Source organism: Bos indicus, chromosome 16 (genome assembly GCF_029378745.1).
Source record: "Bos indicus isolate NIAB-ARS_2022 breed Sahiwal x Tharparkar chromosome 16, NIAB-ARS_B.indTharparkar_mat_pri_1.0, whole genome shotgun sequence".
In the NCBI taxonomy this organism is placed as follows: Eukaryota; Metazoa; Chordata; class Mammalia; order Artiodactyla; family Bovidae; genus Bos; species Bos indicus.
Genome location: NC_091775.1, coordinates 20796115 through 20815005, shown reverse-complemented (window position 1 = coordinate 20815005; position 18891 = coordinate 20796115). Strand labels below are relative to the sequence as shown.

General features: G+C 37.8%; 1 protein-coding gene across 8 annotated transcripts in view; it reads left to right on the top strand.

The window, feature by feature from the left end:
* Positions 1 to 13628, top strand: part of ESRRG (estrogen related receptor gamma) — a 703351-nt gene extending 689723 nt beyond the window's left edge. For all 8 annotated transcript variants that reach the window (XM_019976789.2, XM_070767941.1, XM_070767940.1 and 5 more), the window contains one exon: positions 9731 to 13628. In XM_019976789.2, coding sequence (XP_019832348.2) covers positions 9731 to 9975 — 245 coding nt within the window. In that variant the 3' untranslated portion in view covers positions 9976 to 13628. The remainder of the gene's footprint in view (positions 1 to 9730) is intronic.
* The last annotated feature ends 5263 nt before the right edge of the window (positions 13629 to 18891 follow it).

Here is an 18891-nt window from a genome sequence, read left to right as displayed (position 1 = left end):
TGGCTTCCTGATAATGGCTGTCATAATTTTTGTAGCTGTGTTTCTGTCACATATGAATTCAGGAATATTTATAACACCAGAAAGCCATTGAAAGTATATTCCCTGTCTTTAGGTACACAGCCAAAAATCCCAATGTATCGTGAGCTAATGCTGTAATTAGGGCTTCCCTGGTGATTCAGTGGTAAAGAATCCTCCTACCCTTGCAGGAAACACTGGTTCAGTCCCTGGGTTGGGAAGATCCCCTGGAGAAGGAAATGACAAGCTACTCCAGGATTCTTGCCTGGGAAATCCCATGGACGGAGGAGCCTGGCAGGCTATAGTCCACGGGGTCACAAAGAGTCAGAAATGACTGAGCAACTAAACAACAGCAACAATACTGTGATTACGATATTCTAATATTTGAAAACTCTAATTATTCCACTTATATTTGAAGGTAAGAAACTTTATAGGCTCATTTCAACTACATATTCTCTATTTTGGATAGAGAACAACAATCTCTTGAGAAATATTGCACCCTGATACATCTCGTGAGATTGAATTTTAAAAGGAGAATGTAGGTCACAATTTGAACATTGGCCTTGTAAGGTCCCAGCTTTCTGACACATTAACCAAGAGGTTTTGACTAATCTCTAGAATTCTTTCCATTTGGGGAATTCTATGATTCTAGAATTCACTTTGTCTTCATGAGACATAAAGAGAGTAAGATAGTGCTGTAAGCATTTTAGGTAAGATTATAGCATATGATTCTATTCTCTCAATTGGTTCTTTTGATTCTTTTGTCTAAGATTTATTGAAAACTATCATCACTAGCCCCAAGGTAATATACTCACTTTTATGCAGTGCAAGATTAAAAGCACTTTAAGATTAAGAATTACTTTTAGTCCGATCGTTCTCTTTGCTTAAGTCACAAGAGCTTCAAGTTCCATAGCCACCCCTCACATGCCAACTGTTGCCACTCCAGATCCACCCCCAACCTAGAGCAGTTTTAACCCTGGGCTGTTTGAGAATAAATAGAATCTACATGTTCAAGCTGAGTTTTCTTTTTACTTCTACACAGTACTTTAAGAGTGTGCATGTATGCACGGTCAGTCGTGTCTGACTCTTTGTGACACCCAGGACTGTAGCCTGCCAGGCTCTTCTGTCCAGGCGATTTTCCCAGCAAGACTGTGGTAGTGGGTTACCATTGCCTTCTCCAGGGGATATTCCTGACCCAGGGATCAAACCCGCATCTCCTGTATTGCAGGCAAATTCTTTACCACTGTGCCATCTGGGAATCCCACTTCTGGAGTAATAACATCAAATTGATATCGAGCTGCAAATGATATTTTGGTCATCAATTTTAAATCATAAGTGATTATCCTCATCTCATGACAGTATTTCGTTCTCAAATACAAATGGTATATGTACAGAATGTGGTGTAATTTCAGGGATTGAAAAGTTGATGATTTCTATTGGAGGCTGGAATGGGGCCATATTTAATCAGTGTATTTGGAACCTCATACAACTTTAGTGTCTCTCAATCTTATTTTTCATGATCACTCTTCTTGTTCAGTCACTCAGTCATGTCTGACTCTTTGCGAACCCAGGGACTACAGCACGCCAGGCTTCCCTGTCCTTCACTATCTCCCAGAGTTTGTTCAGCCTCATGTCCATTGAGTCAGTGATGCCATCCAACCATCTCATCCTTTGTCACCCCCTTCTCCTGCCCTCAGTCTTTCCCAGCATCGTGGTCTGTTCTGTGTCTTTTCTGAGCTGGCTCTTTGCATCAGGTGGCCAAAGTATTGGAGTTTCAGCTTTAGTGTTAGTCCTTCCAATGAATATTCAGGATTGATTTCCTTTAGGGTTGACTGGTTTGATGTCTGTGCTGTTCAAGGGACTCTCAAGAGTCTTCTCCAGCACCACATACTCTTCTTAGGGTAGGCTGTTTAGATACGTTTTTCCTAATAGGTCCCCAGTGAAGTAATATTACAAATACTCTATATAATCTGTTTATGTACTGTCTGTGTATGCATTTTACCTTAAAGCAGAGATTTTTTCCCCTACTCTTCCAATTTCAGATTTTTACATCCTTTAGGAATGCATGGCTTCTTCTCTGTAAAATCAGGCAGATGAATTAAATAGCACCTTATTTCTCCTAACTGGCCTAAAATTTTAACTCTGTTACTTTTAAAAGAGGATAATGCCTTTGGTCTTAGATTTCATGTGTGGTATGTGTATTTGTGTTGAATTTGTAACAGAGAAATAGTAACATCTTCACAGATCGGAACAATTAGTAAAGGAGTAAAAACAGCTCTTTAGTATCTACTGGGTCCTCAAACAGTTTTATTGAAATTTTAATGGAGTTTGCTGATTTGATACACAGGAGACCGTTTTAGCTAATGGACAAGAGATTATCCATTTTTAGTATCTTTCTGTAGACATTTCTATTTTAGTTTTGAGCCTCTGCCAGGAAATTTTTTTAGATTCCCACAACCTGCCTGTTTGAGTAGACATCTCCAGTATCGTTTTATGGGTAACAGAAGCGAGCCGATAAAAGATGTGAGACTACTTGAGGACAGAGGGTTGGACCCTCTGTCCCTTGCTATCGATAAGCTGTTTGTTTTACAAATAAGTATATCCCACGTCTTTAAAGTGGTCAGTGAGTAAGACATTACCAAGTGCAGTTTCAGATCTGCCAGCCTAAATTAATATTTTAAGTTTCATTTTGAATTTTGTCCCCAGTTCCTTTATCTTGGGCTTCCCAGGTGGCTCAGTGGTTAAAAAAAAAAAAAAATCCACCTGCAATGCAAGGGTGCGGGTTTAATCCCTGGGTTGGAAAGATCCCCTGGAAGAGGTAATAGCAACGCTACTGTAGTGTTCTTGCCCGGGAAATCCCCTGGACAGAGGTGCTTGGCAGGCTGTTGTACATGGGGTCGCAAAGAGTTGGACACTGCTGAGCACATGTGCTTGCTTATGCTTCCTTTATCTTCTTACTGTCTTTGTAGAGAGTTATGGTATAAAACTACTCAGGAAAGTTACAAAAATAGTTGAAGCCAAAATGTTTACCAGATTTTGTAAGAAATTAATATAGGTAGGTCTTTTTTGGCAGGTAGAAGCTTATTCTCAACTCTTACCCAGACAAAACCATAGTTAATACTATCACACAAATAAAAAAGCAAACTTAATGCCTTTCCGTCTTTTCTACTTCTTTTTAGTTTTTGCTCAAATCTGCCATCATTCTTTGGGTTATTTTATTTTTGAAGACATATTAGGAAAGTAGATTGTTTTTTGATTTAATGCAACCCTTATTTGCATATTGTGATGTTTCAAAATCCTATGTAAAAATAGAGCTGGTTCTTGAATGTTTCTTACCATGCTCAGTGATCACTGCTGTGTGTTCAGTTATGCCCAAATCTTTGCGACCCTATGGACTGTAGCTCGCCAGGCTCCTCTGTCCTTGGGATTTTTCCAGCAAGAATACTGGAGTGGGTTGCCATTTCCTTCTCCAGGGGATCTTCTCCACCCAGGGATCAAACCTAGATCTCCTGCATATCCAGTTGGATTAGAGTTGGCATCAGCAGTTGGATTCTTGACCACTGACCCTCATTATTAGTCAGTTATTAGTAGTTACGTACTTTATATACAGTAGTGTGTACGTGTCAAGCCCAGTCTCCTCAGAGTTATTTTTATTTGCAGTATTAGAATTGCAACTTCTCTGGGTTAGAAAAGACCTACCTACAAGGTGTTATGATCCAACCCCCTACTTGATGTGTGTGCAGCTTCCTTGGTGTTTCTGCCAACTGTTTCTGTAGTCTTGATAGGAATTCTGCTCAACTCACTACTTTCTAGAAAGGACATTTTCATCAAGTTTCTCTCTACCTCTCTCTATGTCTCTCACCATTTTAATGTAAAACACAAACTAACACACCCATACACATACAAAAGCAAATATGTGACTTGAAAGTGTAAATCACTCGGCTGTGTCCAACTCTTTTTGACTATAGATTGAAGCCTGCCAGGCTCCTCTGTCCATGGGATTCTCTAGGTAAGAATACTGGAGTGGGTTGCTGTACTCTACTCCAGGGGATCTTCCCGACCCAGGGATCGAACCCATGTCTCCATCATCTCCTGCACTGCAGGTTTCTTTACCACTTAGCCACCAAGGAAGCTCCCATGGCTTTAAACCACACGAATTTATTGTCCTACAGTTCTGGAGGTCAAAAGTCCTGATCAGCTTCACCAGGTTAACAACAAGGTATGGACAGGGCCACACTGCCTCTGGGAACTCTATAGGACAATCTGGCTCCTGGTCTTTTACAGCTTCCACTGTGGTGTTCCTTATAATCCTTGGCTCGTGGTTCTTTCCACCATCTTCAGAGCCATTCCTGTACCATTTTGCTTCAGTGGTGACATTGCCTTTTTTTCCCCCCTCCCTCTTAAAAGGACACTTGATTTCACTGAATGCCCATGGATAATATAGGATACTGTCCTATATCAAAGTCCCTTTTTCCATACAGGGTAACATTCAGGTTGCAGAGATAGACAATCTGGGTATCTTTGGGACCATTTTGCTACCTATCACAATGAACAAGGTCAAGTTGTGTCCAATCTCAGTTGTTCTGTCCCAATCTCAATCCCCTCCCTTTCCATGAAAGTAACCACTCTCCTCCCAACTTTTACAGTTAGCTTTTTACAATGGCTTTATTGCTGAATGTATATCCCCAGACTTGATAGCTTAGTCTTGCCCTTTAAAAAACATTGTCTTCTCCTTATGGATCTGTGAAGTCTCTTTCCATGTAAAATTTATTCTTTCATTTTCACATTCTTAGAGTTTGTCTCTTGCAAAAGCCAAGACATTTGCCCTGCAGAGTTCCCCACAGTGCAAACTTTGCAGTTTACACCCTGTAGGGGCAGCTCATCTTGTTTCTCTGGCCTTGGCATCTTGTGCAAACCCGCGACAGGATCCAAAACAGCATAATCAGATTCAGTTTCTAGACCTATAGGTGGCATGTTATTCTTGGGCAGACACATGATATCTGGCTGTCTCACTTTTTTGTGTGATGTTAGCAGCTCTTTGGTGAAGCAAGGGAAAGTGTTAGTCCCTTGGTTGCGCCCAACTCTTTGTGACCCCATGGACTGTAAGCTTGCCAGGTTCCTCTGTCCATGGGATTCTCCAGGCAGGAATACTGGAGTGGGTAGCCCTTCCCTTTTCCAGGGGATCTTCCCAACCCAGGGATCAAACCTGGGTCTCCTGCATTGCAAGGTAGATTGTTTACTGTCTGAGCCACCAGGGAAGCCCAGCAGCCATTGGAACTCATTCCCTAAATCCATGGTGATTTGTATTGTGACCTTTCTTTTTTCATTCTGTAGTGGGGATACTTTTACACAGAGAGTCTTTGTCTTACTTGGTTACCAGAGTCACAGAGTGAATGTGGGAAAAAAGGATAAATGCTTGATTATTTCTACTTAAAATTTACAAGTTTTCGAGATAATGAAACAGCACTCTTTTTAAAATGTCATTATAAAAACTTGTATTTAAACAGATTCAGTGGATTTCAGTCAGTTGCAATTATAATTCTTTTTAAATTGCCCCATAGCATCAGTGGGAACCTCTGCAGGTCAGTGTATGGAATCTTTTTTGAATGACTTAGTAGTTGTAGATACTCTCCTTCCTAGTTATCATGACAAGGTGTTCTATATGTGTGTGTGCACTAAGTCGCTTCAGTCGTGTCTGACTCTTTGCAACCTTATGGACTGTAGCCCACCAGGTTCCTCTGCCCATGGGATTCTCCAGGCAAGAATACTGGAGTGGGTTGCTGTGCCCTCCTCCAGGGGATCTTCCCGGCCCAGGGATCGAACTCACGTCTCTTATGTCTTCTGCATTGGCAGGCAGGTTCTTTACCACTCACACCACCTGGGAAGCCCAAGGAGTTCCATATTCTTCCTTAATATTTCCTGGCTGGGACTTGGAATCTGATTACAGCTTGGGTGCCGGTGGTACCCATTACTACATCCCTAGGTTGACCATCCTTCCTGAATCTTTTCAGTGGACAGAGCTAGGAACACAGATAGACACACACACTATAATTCTGATTGTGTGTGTTTGTGTGTGTATGTTTTGGATATCTTGTCACTTCGTGTTTCTGCTAAGTGTTGTCTGTGGTTTTTAGTTTTGCTATCTAGTTATGTGCAGATTTGGAGAGATTAAAAGTGTTTGGTGACACAACTACCAACTTCCTGGAATACAGTTTACTGATTTTTAATCCAAACTTTATAATTGGCACCTTTTTGAAAACTTAAGTCTAACTGGGTTAATCAAGAGTCATTTTGCCATAGTGGACAACACAGTTTCTTCAATATCTCAGCTGGTTAACTGAGATCACTTCATTAGACTCTTTACAGTCGTATACAAAAATTTGGAGACACAAATTTGCTTTTAGAAAGTAGGCTTTTGCTCACTTCTCTTTTTCATCATACTACATTTCATTGCTTCGGTGATTAGAGAGGGAGTCACATTGGCTGAGCCCTTACTGCCCCTCTTCATGTAGGCAGCTTACAAACTAAAGAAAATCAACACCTGTGTTCCATGGAAAAGATGGCTGAGTATCAGTTGATAATGTGTGTCAGGCTTGACTCTGAATATGCTTCGTCTGTGTCTAATATTCAATTCCATCCTCAAAATAAGATTTGGCATCATTGAGAAAATATTGCCAAGAATGAGCTACAAATCCTGAAGACAGTTTCCAAATAGAACGTGGGCATTTGGCTGTACCTAATGCCACAGTAATGGATAACTTTACCATTGAGAAGGACAGTGTTCTGTTCCAGATAAGATGTAAAAATAAAAATCTTCTTTTGCCATGGCTCTAAGTCTCAATGGATTTTGCAGCTATTAGTATAAGGATATTTAGCTGTCTTCCCAAAGTAAACGATCTGAATTAGATATGTCCCTTTACGGTCCCACTTCATGGAGGAAAGTACTGGAATTTAACAAAAGGTTTCTGTTTTATTATTAGATGTTGGAACTTAAAATATGGTTGAGGCTATATATATCATTTGATCTCTGGTTGTCTTTTGGAATCTTGATTATTTTAGAATACCATTTGTCTTACTGTTTATTTGACTGATTCTCAACTCTGACTTGACCACAGAATCACCTAGATTTTAAAAACTACTAATGTCCTGCATGCTGCTCCAGTTTTCTTATTTAATGGGTCTGGGCTTGAACCCAGAAATCCTAGGTTTATTTTTTCTTAGCAGCTCACTCTATGTTTTTAATGTTCAGCTTTGCTGTGTCTGATTAGTTCATAAACCTATGGTTTCCATTATTAAATTTAGTTGGTTCCCATCAGCGCAAATACTGGGACAATTTCCTTTAAAACATAAAGTTAAAAAAAAGTACCAACAACCAAATTAAATAATTACATAAAGTAATGCCAGTTCTATTGAGCTTGGCATAAATGTGTAAATTTAGCCCCAAGAATAAAACACAGATTAAAGCTGCGGAGCCAGAACTTGAACTAGGATCCCTAATGGAGATTAATATTTTCTTCAGCAGTCTGCCAGCTGAATCATGGTCTAATTAAATAGTTCAGATTTAGTGAGTTTGCATTTAAAATATTAGCAGATCCGAGAATGGGTTAAGCTAAAATGAGTTAGAATCTTTTCTGTAAATGGGAAGTTAAATTATCATAGTAATTTGATTAAATCATTTTTAAATCTCTCAAGCTAAATCACCGCCTTTAAAGAATAGTTTGAAGTCTTAATTGCTGTTTGTGAGCATATCTCTCTGCTATTTGTCCTCGCCTCATTTCCTGTGACATTCTATAATATATCTCCTGCTGGGCAAGAGCAGTGGGGAAGGCAAGACTTGGGGTGGGGGCCGAGGTGACCATACAGCTGATTCCAAGCATTTAAAGATCTGCCATGTCGAAGAAGAAAATGTATCCTGTATGGTTTCGGTAGTTAGAACCAGGACCAAACGATGGCAGTTGGACACAGATTTGGGAAAAGATGAAGAAGACATTTCTAACAATTAGTTCTTTTCCTTGTTACGTAGAAAGCTGTCCACGCAACTGGCAGTGTCATCGTTAGAAATGTCGTAGACAAGATTTTTGATGAAGATGGAAAGTTGAGTGAGATGAGCTCAGAGGACAATTTCAACTCTTTTATTTTTTAAAGGAAATGTCATGTCCAGTGTTATAAATTCTGGCAACATACTTTGATTCAAAGACACCTGAGTTTAATCCTACTCTGACACTTACTAGCACTGCCACCTGACTCACAGGGCTGTTGGGAAATGAATGAGATAAGCACTGATAAAGTGCTTATCAGAGGCCACACCCAAAAACAAGTATTTAAGAAATGGTTTAGTTATTATATTTTTCTGCTCTTTTTCATTTTTTCAAGTTTTTTAATTTTTAAATTTTTTGGCTGCGTCTTGCCGCATGTGGGATCTTGGTTCCCTGACTGAGGATCAAACCCTTGTCCCCTGCATTGGGAGAATGGAGTCTTAATCACTGTAACACCAGGGACGTCCCCTAAAACTCTTTTAAAGAAATCAGTTGTTAACAATGGTCAATTCATGAATCAACAATTTTACAATGGCAATGTAAAAATCAAAACAAAACAGTAAAGAAAATACCTAGAAGTTTTAAAAGCATTTACTGGTTATAGCCATCAGTCTTTTAATTACCTTGCCGTAATTCTTTTCCATCATATGTTTAGCTACTTGATTTTAAATTACATTTCCTCTCTCTTTTTGGGCATGTGATCTGATATTTGAATTATATGAAAGATTAGGCTAACTACATATATCTCAGAGCTCTGCATTCTCAGAGAACTAGAATTATTAAACATGAAGAACCCCCCAAAGACTCCATTATGTGTAATTAACAGATAAACTGTCATCAGAATCAATAAAACGTGCTAAATGATTCAAACTTGTATATAATTAAGTGTCTGTTTTAGAGCTAGAGCTGTAACTTTTATTTTTTCCTTCACATCTCACATTTCTCGCAAGAGTAATTGTGGCAACCCTGTTAACCCTTTCCTTGCTTGATTGAATTAGGTTTTTAAATTAGTACTTATGGGCAAAGTTCACCTTCACAAATGTGAAAAGTATTTCAGAATTCATTAAAGACTTCATGTGTTTTTCTGTAGAGAAGCAGACTAGGTAAGGATGCTTTAATGAATTGTTAAGAGAACACGAAAAATTCTGGAAAGATGAGCAGTTTATTGTGATTTGTGTATAGTTTACAATGGAACATAATGTTAGGTTCAATGTATTTTCATGAACATCTTACAGTTTTGGTTATCAGCTTCTTTTTTACCCTTTTGGGAAATATGGGCTTTTTGAGTACAAGATCTGAATTTTAGACAACATTACCTCCATGGCACTTAGGATAATTTTTTAACAGATGGGCTTTTATAATTGTTGAATGAATGAATAAATATATGAATGAAATAATGAATAAAACAGCCAAGACTGTATTCTGTTAAAGTCTTCTCTTGCTCAGATTCCAGAGGGAAAAACCCACAGGTTTGAAATAATGGATTTTTGTAGTAATTCCCACGCCCTAAGTCAGCACTGGAAATTATCTATTGCAGCGAAATTTAGAAAAATAAAATAGAGATTTTGGAAATCCCTGAGCAATTCACAGCATAGAGAAGTTCAAGAATAAGACTTAAGTTTCACAACTCGAATTGCCATGTTTTTTATTGTTGTTTATCTTCTTGGCTTTGCTTGTAGACTCCATGCACATAGAAGATGTCGAAGCTGTTCAGAAGCTTCAGGATGTCTTACATGAGGCCCTGCAGGATTATGAGGCCGGCCAGCACATGGAAGACCCTCGCAGGGCTGGCAAGATGCTGATGACGCTGCCGCTTCTGAGGCAGACCTCCACCAAGGCTGTGCAGCATTTCTACAACATCAAACTGGAAGGCAAAGTCCCCATGCACAAACTTTTTTTGGAAATGCTGGAGGCCAAGGTCTGACTAAAGGCTTCCTGGGGCCATCCTATCCTGCACGCTGAAAAAGGGAGAATAAACCCAAGAGTGATGTCAAAGAAACTTAAGAGTTTAGTTAACAACGTCAAAAATCAACAAAGACTGCACTCATGATTTAGCAGCAAGACTATGAAGCAGCTTTCAGATTTCTCCCTATCTTCCTGATGAGTTTCTTCCTACCTTGATCTCATCTTTTCTCCGTATCTTTTCTCACTTTCTTTTCCTCGTTATTTTTTTTCCTCCTTCCCTAGTCTTCCTCTCCTTCATTCCTTCCTTCTTCCTTCCTTCCTTCCTTCTCCTGTATCCCTTGTCCCTCCTGTTCTTATTCTTCCACTTTCTTTTAAACTTTAATCTCTCTAGTTGTAAGAAGATTTTCCTTCCTTTCTTTTTCTTTCCCTCCCTCCCTTCTTCCTTCTTTCTTTTTTCCCTTCCTTCCTTTCCTCCTTCCTTTTTTCCTTCTTTCCTTCCTTCCTTCTGCTGCTGAACTTTTAAAAGAGGTCTCTAATTGGAGAGCTATGGAAGCCAGCCCTGCCAAAGGATGGAGATCCATAATATGGATACCAGTGAACTTCTTGTGAACCATAACGTCCCCAATGACTAAGGAATCAAAGAGACAGAACCGACGTACCTAAAAGTACAGTGCAACACACACAAATTGACTGAGTGCAGTATTAGATTCCACGGGAGCAGCCTCTAATTAGATGACTTAAGCAACGTTGCATCGGCTGCTTCTTATCATTGCTTTTCCATCTAAATCAGTTACAGCCATTTGATTCCTTAATTGTTTTTTCAAGTCTTCCAGGTATTTGTTAGTTTAGCTACTATGTAACTTTTTCAGGGAATAGTTTAAGCTTTATTCATTCATGCAATACTAAAGAGAAATAAGAATACTGCAATTTTGTGCTGGCTTTGAACAATTACGAACAATAATGAAGGACAAATGAATCCTGAAGGAAGATTTTTAAAAAAATGTTTCGTTTTCTTCTTACAAATGGAGATTTTTTTGTACCAGCTTTACCACTTTTCAGCCATTTGTTAATATGGGAATTTAACTTACTCAAGCAATAGTTGAGAGGAAGGTGCATACTTTCACGGATGCAATTTATGTTGTGTGCCAGTCTGGTCCCAAACATCAGTTTCTTAACATGAGCTCCAGTTTACCTAAGTGTTCACTTGACACAAAGGATTAGATTACACCTGCAGTGACTCCGAGTGGTCACTGCACTTGGAATACAGATCCGTAGAGTGATCAGGAGCGCGCCTCTCTCCCTGGGAGGTCCAGTTGCCATAGGATTTCTAGCTGCCACGGTGGTTAGGAATGAAATACTGCCTGTTTGCAAAGTTACAGACTTTATCCCTGAAGGAGCTGTGAGCCAGTATTCACTTTAGAGGCAATAAGGCAAATGCCAGGATTTGGGGAAAAAAAAAAAATCATCAAAGACAGCAGACGCCTGACCAAATTCTAAACCCCAATCTTTATGAGTTGATTCATTTAGGAATGTTTGTTAAAATTAATCTGCAGTTTTTACCAAGAGCTAAGCCAATCTATGTACTTTTCCACCAGTATTGTCACAGCAAGAAAGTCAGTCAGGTTCCAGACTGTTAAGAGGTGTAATCTAATGAAGAAATCAATTAGATGCCCCTGAAATCTACAATCGCTGAATAACCAATAAACAGTAACCTCCATCAAATGCTATACCAATGGACCAGTGTTAGTAGCTGCTCCCTGTATTATGTGAACAGTCTTATTCTATGTACACAAATGTAATTAAAATTGTAATCCTAACAAACAAAAGAAATGTAGTTCAGCTTTTCAATGTTTCATGTTTGCTGTGCTTTTCTGAATTTTATGTTGCATTCAAAGACTGTTGTCTTGTTCTTCTTGTGGTGTTTGGATTCTTGTGGTGTGTGCTTTTAGACACAGGGTAGAATTAGAGACAATATTGGATGTACAATTCCTCAGGAGACTACAGTAGTATATTCTATTCCTTACCATTAATAAGGTTCTTCCTAATAATAATTAAGAGATTGAGACTCCAAACAAGTATTCATTACAAACAGATACACATCAGAATCATAATAATATTTTCAAAACAAGGAATAATTTCTCTAATGGTTTATTATAGAATACCAATGTATAGCTTAGAAATAAAACTTTGAATATTTCAAGAATATAGATAAGTCTAATTTTTAAATGCTGTATATATGGCTTTCACTCAATCATCTCTCAGATGTTGTTATTAACTCGCTCTGTGTTGTTGCAAAACTTTTTTGGTGCGGACACATTTCCAAAACTATTGCTACTTTGTGTGCTTTAAACAAAATACCTTGGGTTGATGTCTCATCAGCCTAGTGCTAGGAATACTGTGTATCTATCATTAGCTATATGGGATTATATCGTAGATTGTGGTTTCTCAGTAGAGAAGTGACTGTAGTGTGATTCTAGATAAATCATCATTAGCAATTCATTCAGATGGTCAATAACTTGAAATTTATAGCTGTGATAGGAGTTCAGAAATTGGCACATCCCTTGAAAAAATAACAATGGAAAATACAACTCCTGGGAAAAAAGGTGCTGATTCTCTAAGATTATTTATATATGTAAGTGTTTCAAAAGATTATTTTCCAGAAAGTTTGTGCAGGGTTTAAGTTACTACTATTCAACCACACTATCTATAGAAATAAAATATATACAATATATACATTGTTTTCACTGTATCACATTGAAGTACCTGGGCTTCAGAAGTAAAAGCCAACCAGCTAAAAACCTGAGAGGGAGAAATGTAAAAAGAATGAAGAACAATTTTTAGTTTTCAGTTCAATTGACTCTCCGCATTACAAAAGAACAAGCATCTCACAAATAGGAAACACAACTAAAATTTAGATCTAAAAGAATTGCACGGGCTTTAGGGTAAACGCTTCATCTTAAACCTCGCTGGAGGTAAGTTTTTTCAAGTTTCAAGCAAGACCATTTACTTAATGTGAAGTACTGGAAAGTTCTCAAGGTGTATGTTTTAGCCATATAATTTTCATTTTCCTTTCGCTTCTTTTAGGTTGGTTCTTATTTAAGCAATATGATTGTGTGACTACCTGTAGTTACACTTGTGTTTCAATCAGATCAGATTGTTGTATTTATTCCACTATTTTGCATTTAAATGATAACATAAAAGATATAAAAAATTTAAAACTGCTATTTTTCTTATAGAAGAGAAAATGAGTGTTGGTGATTGTATTTTAATTATTTAAGCGTCTCTGTTTACCTGCCTAGGAAAACATTTTATGGCAGTCTTATGTGCAAAGATCGTAAAAGGACAAAAAAAATTTAAACTGCTTATAATAATCCAGGAGTTGCATTATAGCCAGTAGTAAAAAGAATAATAATAATAATAAAACCTTGTCTATAGCTGTAGATGGGCTTCACATCTGTAAAGCAATCAATTGTATATTTTTGTGATGTGTACCATACTGTGTGCTCCAGCAAATGTCCATTTGTGTAAATGTATTTATTTTATATTGTATATATTGTTAAATGCAAAAAGGAGATATGATTCTGTAACTCCAATCAGTTCAGATGTGTAACTCAAATTATTATGCCTTTCAGGATGACGGTAGAGCAATATTAAACATGCTTCCACTTTTGATTGCTCTTTCGTATGGTGTTTTCTTTTTTCCCCTCCCCCCACTTAAGAACCAAATCAATAAAACACTGCCCTTTGTGGCTTTCCTTCAGAGAATATCTCTGTTACCTGTTCCCTAAGAATAAGGTACGAGGTTAAAGAAGAGCTATATAAAGGCTTGTCAGAATGAATTCTAGGGTGCCAAGAGACATTTTGCATATTTAAGAGTATGCAGAGTGTCTCAAGCACATTAGAATTCATTCTGACAAGCCTTTATATAGCTCTTATTTAATCTTAAAGCGTCTCACATCATCCTACTTTACTCCAAATCATCACCTCTATGTCAATGTCATAACAGAAAACTTTCCCCCTATTTTAAGATCCTATTAAAACCTGCTAGAGATAACCTATTATTTCCCTCCACCCACAATTAAATCAGGTGCCGGCTCTGAGCTTGGCAGCCAGCGAGCTGCTGGGTCCGTGGAGCAGCGCCAGGCAGAGGGGCCGGCAGGATTTCCCGAGGGAGCATCAGTTGCAGAGCTTCTAGAAAGGTGAGGCTGAGTGAGGTTGGGGAGCTGTTTTGGAATTCAAGAGGTTTACACAGCACTGCTGACCGCAAGTGGACCCTGCCTGGCTCTTTCTTCCAGAGAGGTGAGGGCCCTTGCTGCTCAGCGTCCGCCGTTCATCCACCAGCCCCTCCTGGCACCATCTCCGAGGTGCTAATCCCTGCTTCCTTGGCTTCTCGGCTTATCTGGATGGCCTCCTGTCACTGTGTTTGCCCACCATGTTTCTCACCTTTCCGAGGTGGCCGGCTCTCTAGAGAAACAAGCTGATAACACCGCATCCGATTTAGAGGCGCACAATTACCTAAATCACTAAGGTACACGAGCTGGCCACAGGATTCAGACTTGTCTTTTCCTGATTGAATGTCTTTTGAGTGGCCATAGCCCAGCGTTGCATGTGACATGTTTTACTCTGGACAATTTCAAAATATTTGGGTAAAACTGAGACCCTGCAAGAGACAAACCTAAGAAGGAAAATTATGCCTGTAATTCTTTCCAATAGGTCCTCATTTCAAAGTATGTGTTTTACACACACACATACACACACACAGGCACGCATGCTTTTGAAAACTTTTACATCAGAATTCTCTTGTTGGTTTTTATAATTTAGAATTATTACAGAGTGACTTTGCTGGTACTGATGTGTTTATCATGGTTGCCTCAGGTGTAAAAGAGAAATAACAATAGGATTTTGACGCGTGTTTCTCAATATATAAATGACGGGCTTTGACAAATGGGCTGTATTTATGTTAAGGTATCACTTTTATTTCACCTATTGTGTATAAAGGAGTTAATTTTTTTGGAAATGGTGGTTATGGAACTTGGCAGAATATTGGAATCACGTGAAGAGTGTTAAAAATGCCTGGTGCTCATACTGAGATTTGGGGTTTAATTGGCCTGGGCTTTGGAATAGTTTTGAAAAAACATCTCCAGGTGATCCTCATGCAAAGATAAGATGAGGCAACCACTGCTTTAAAGTTTTATACTTTTCTCAAATAAGCCAGGAATGTCCTAGAAAATAAAAAGCCTTTTCAGACGTTGGCTCTGAGTTTTTATGAGATTTTAGACTATCTTCTTTTAAAATATCAAGACAAAAGGACTTAACCTCTTTATTTTTTAACTCACAAAGCCAATGGAATGTATTTGCATGGTTTTCAGCTCCACTTTCTCCCACCCCCTCACATCCACCCCTCATGCCTTCATGCTTCTGCAGCATAGCACAAGTGTGGAGAACACATTTTCTTTGATAATTCCCAAGCCACATCTTCTGGCTATGCCCCAGATAATGGAGATAGAATGGAAATACCTGCTAAAAACTTGTGCGGAGTATCACCCAATCTTTTTTTTTTTTTTTTAATCCTGCTCATTTGGCCCTATCCTGTGCTTTAAAATTAGGTTTGGTTCAAAAATACCTATTTTTTTTCCTACTAAAAAACGAAAACACCAACACAAAACAAAATTGATTTGTTGGAATGATTCCCGTTACCTCTCTTTTTGCAAGTTGGTGACGTAGATAAGAGGTAGAAACGAAATAGAACTGAAATAGAATATTTCGTTCTTGGGCCTGTGCAAAAACTTTAGGTATACTTTGTTACTGTGAGATTTACTTTGTGATTAAACTGTCAAAAGAGAGCAATGCTTAAGGTTTTCGTTTCGTCCACAGTGATGTACACATGAAATGGAAAGTTCCAGAGTCCAATAGACATAGAGCGTTTAAGTCATTGTTTCTGGCCCTTTCAAATCTCTAAGTCTAGCTTCTGGTGCCCCTCGGTAGCGTGGAGAAAACAGAATGAAACAAGTAGCAGTAGATTGATTGTACACTGCATCTTATTATGAAACAAAATAGAAAAGAAAGGGATTTCAAAATATAATCCTCCTTTCCCAGGAGTATTTGTCTTGTTCTCCATGAAGTTAAAGGTCTGAAATAATGTGCCCATCAGGGGCTCAATGTTGCATGTCCATGCCAGTTGGTCCAAGGGCTTGTTATGATGGTAATGACCTACTGAAACGTGAGCTTGTATTGCAACAATACAATTGCTACCAGCTCACCCGCTGGGAGAAATATTTTATTATTGTCAAATGTCCTCCATAGAGATTTGTTTTGCCTGTTCCTGTTTAAATTAAATTCAAAGCAGGACTGCATTACGATTTCTCTGGAGTATATTTGAGATAAACAACGAGTCTCAAAATTTAGGATTCCTGGCTAGTTCAAATTTGTTTATTAGCAGAAAAATTACAATAGGTGACACCATAGCTGCAGGAATATTATGATTGCAGCCACACAAGAGATTTACATACTGCTCTATGGCCTAAAAGCAAGAGCACTCACTTTTTCATTACAGATGCCAGTCAGATTAATAATTAACTATTGCATCAATTGTACAGCCTCAAAAAAAAAAAAAGATGTCCCAATGTACTAATGGTGTTGCCTTAACATGCCACAGAATTTTGGCCGTGAGAAAATTTGCTTCAAATCAGAAGTGTTTTTAAACTTAAGATCATAAGCCAAATGTGTGTGTGTATGTGTAAAAATATTTTTGAACAGAGGGTAGCAGATGTAGCACAGAAGCCACGAGCATGAATGAAAATGCTCTTAGAGTGTCATATACCTTTTCCATTATTCTTTTTTTAAAAAATTGAAAATAACATCATAGAATATATGGAATTATTTGGATGATTTTGCTGTAAGTATTAGAATGCAGCCCTGACAAAGGATTTTGAAGCACTGAAGCTTTTAATCAATACAAATTTTGTCACAGATGGTCAAAGTACAACTGGATTTTATTCTACAAGACAATGCCTATTTTCTTTATGAAAATCATGGTAACCTGTGTGTTTCAAATATACTGAACTTGGGAGAGTTGATTTTGAAAACACAAACACACTGTTGGGAGGGGTCACTAAAAAGTACTAACAGGAAAACATTCCAGACTAGCAAGAGCATTAAATCACACTATTCACACTCCAATTCAATCTGCCATGCTCAGTCGAATTTCACAGTTTTCTTGAGAAGTGAAGAACTGGCTGCTATTTAAAAAAAAAAAAAAACAGCACAGAAAACTGAAGTCATGAGAGCAATTTCCAAAATGAGATCTAGAGCTATACAAGTGTTGGCTTTCCCCCACCAAATTATGAGATTTCCAATTATTACAAATGAAAAATACTAAAATTAATGTAAGAAAATCCCACAGAGAGTTCTATATTACTGTCTTTGAGATTCTTCTCCCCTGGACTTTTATTTCGTCTTGGTTTTCCTTTAGTGAACAAAATGATTGACTAGCCCTAGGGTATCAACTTTATGCTTCTAGATCAAAATAAATATGTAGTCTATGTTTTCAAGGGTATGCATTGAAAAAAAAAAATCCTTTCCTCCACGCACACACACACACAAAATGTAGTTCAGAGTAATTTCTGGGCTGGTTTGTAAGTAAACGGATGTTTAGATATAAAGATGTTTTTAGGATGTTTTTATTAATAATACATGCAAGGATTCTATGGCATGTGACTTCCTTGCTGTTCTTGAGAAGGTGGTTTTGAATTTCTTAATACAATCAACAATGCAAAGAACACCTTTGGATGACTTTCCTATGGACCAATATAATTTGAATTAGGTAGGTTTGAACTCCCACCCGCCGTGCCTTTTTTGTTTCATTTTCCCTCAGCATATAATTTTATTTTGCTCTTAAATTTTACTAACATTATTTTTCAAACAGCAATTAATTATTTTGACTTACCCTTCTTTGAACATCTTTTCCTATGTTTCTACCAGCTTAGGCTCTTCTTTCTGTGAATTGCCTATTCATAACCTTTGCTCTTTTTTCTATTGGATTTCCCACCATTTTCTTGTTCATCTTCCGGAGTTCTTGATACATTCTAGATATTGATCCTTATCAGTTTCAGCTTTTTCCCAAACGTCTTCTCCCAGTCTGTCATTCACCTAGTAACTTTGACCTTTGTCTGTGTTCTATTTGATCCTCATGTTTTCGAACTTAAAAATATGTTTCTAAATTTTTGAAACTTTTTATGATTTGAATTTTGTATTGAAGCCTTTTAAAAATCTCTTTGGGATACGCTGTGATAAAAGGTTCTCTACCAAGGTATGATGTCAAATCTATATTATACCAAACGACCATGTATAAAGATCTACTTGATTTTTCCTTATGCTTTTTGACAGTCTGTATGTTACTGCCACAGTATTATAATTTTATTAATATAATTTTTTAACTTGTCTTAATATCTCTTAGAGTGTATCCTCCACTCACCTGCCACACACTTTGTCTTATTTGTCAAATTCTTGGTTTTTTGGAAAAATTTTTTTCTTTCTCATAAACTTCAAAGTGTTTTTTCAGTTCTCAGAATGAACATCCTATAAATTTTATTACAATGTATAGTCTACAAATTAATTTGGACAAAGTTAACATTTTCATCAATCAGATTCAATGTACACATATCTATTAATTCATATCTTCTTTTATTTCTTTAAGAATTCTCTTTTGAAGTATAGTTTTATTCATTTCTGCTGTAAAGTGAAGTGTTTCAGGTATACAAATACATGTATAAATACATACACATACATATCCTTTTTAATATGGTTTGCCAAGAGTATGTTGACCATATTTCCCTGCACTATACAGGAGTACTTGTTGTTTATCCATTTTATATATAATAATTTGCATCTGCTAACCCCAAACTCTCATTCCGTCTCTCCCCCATCCACCCTTGCC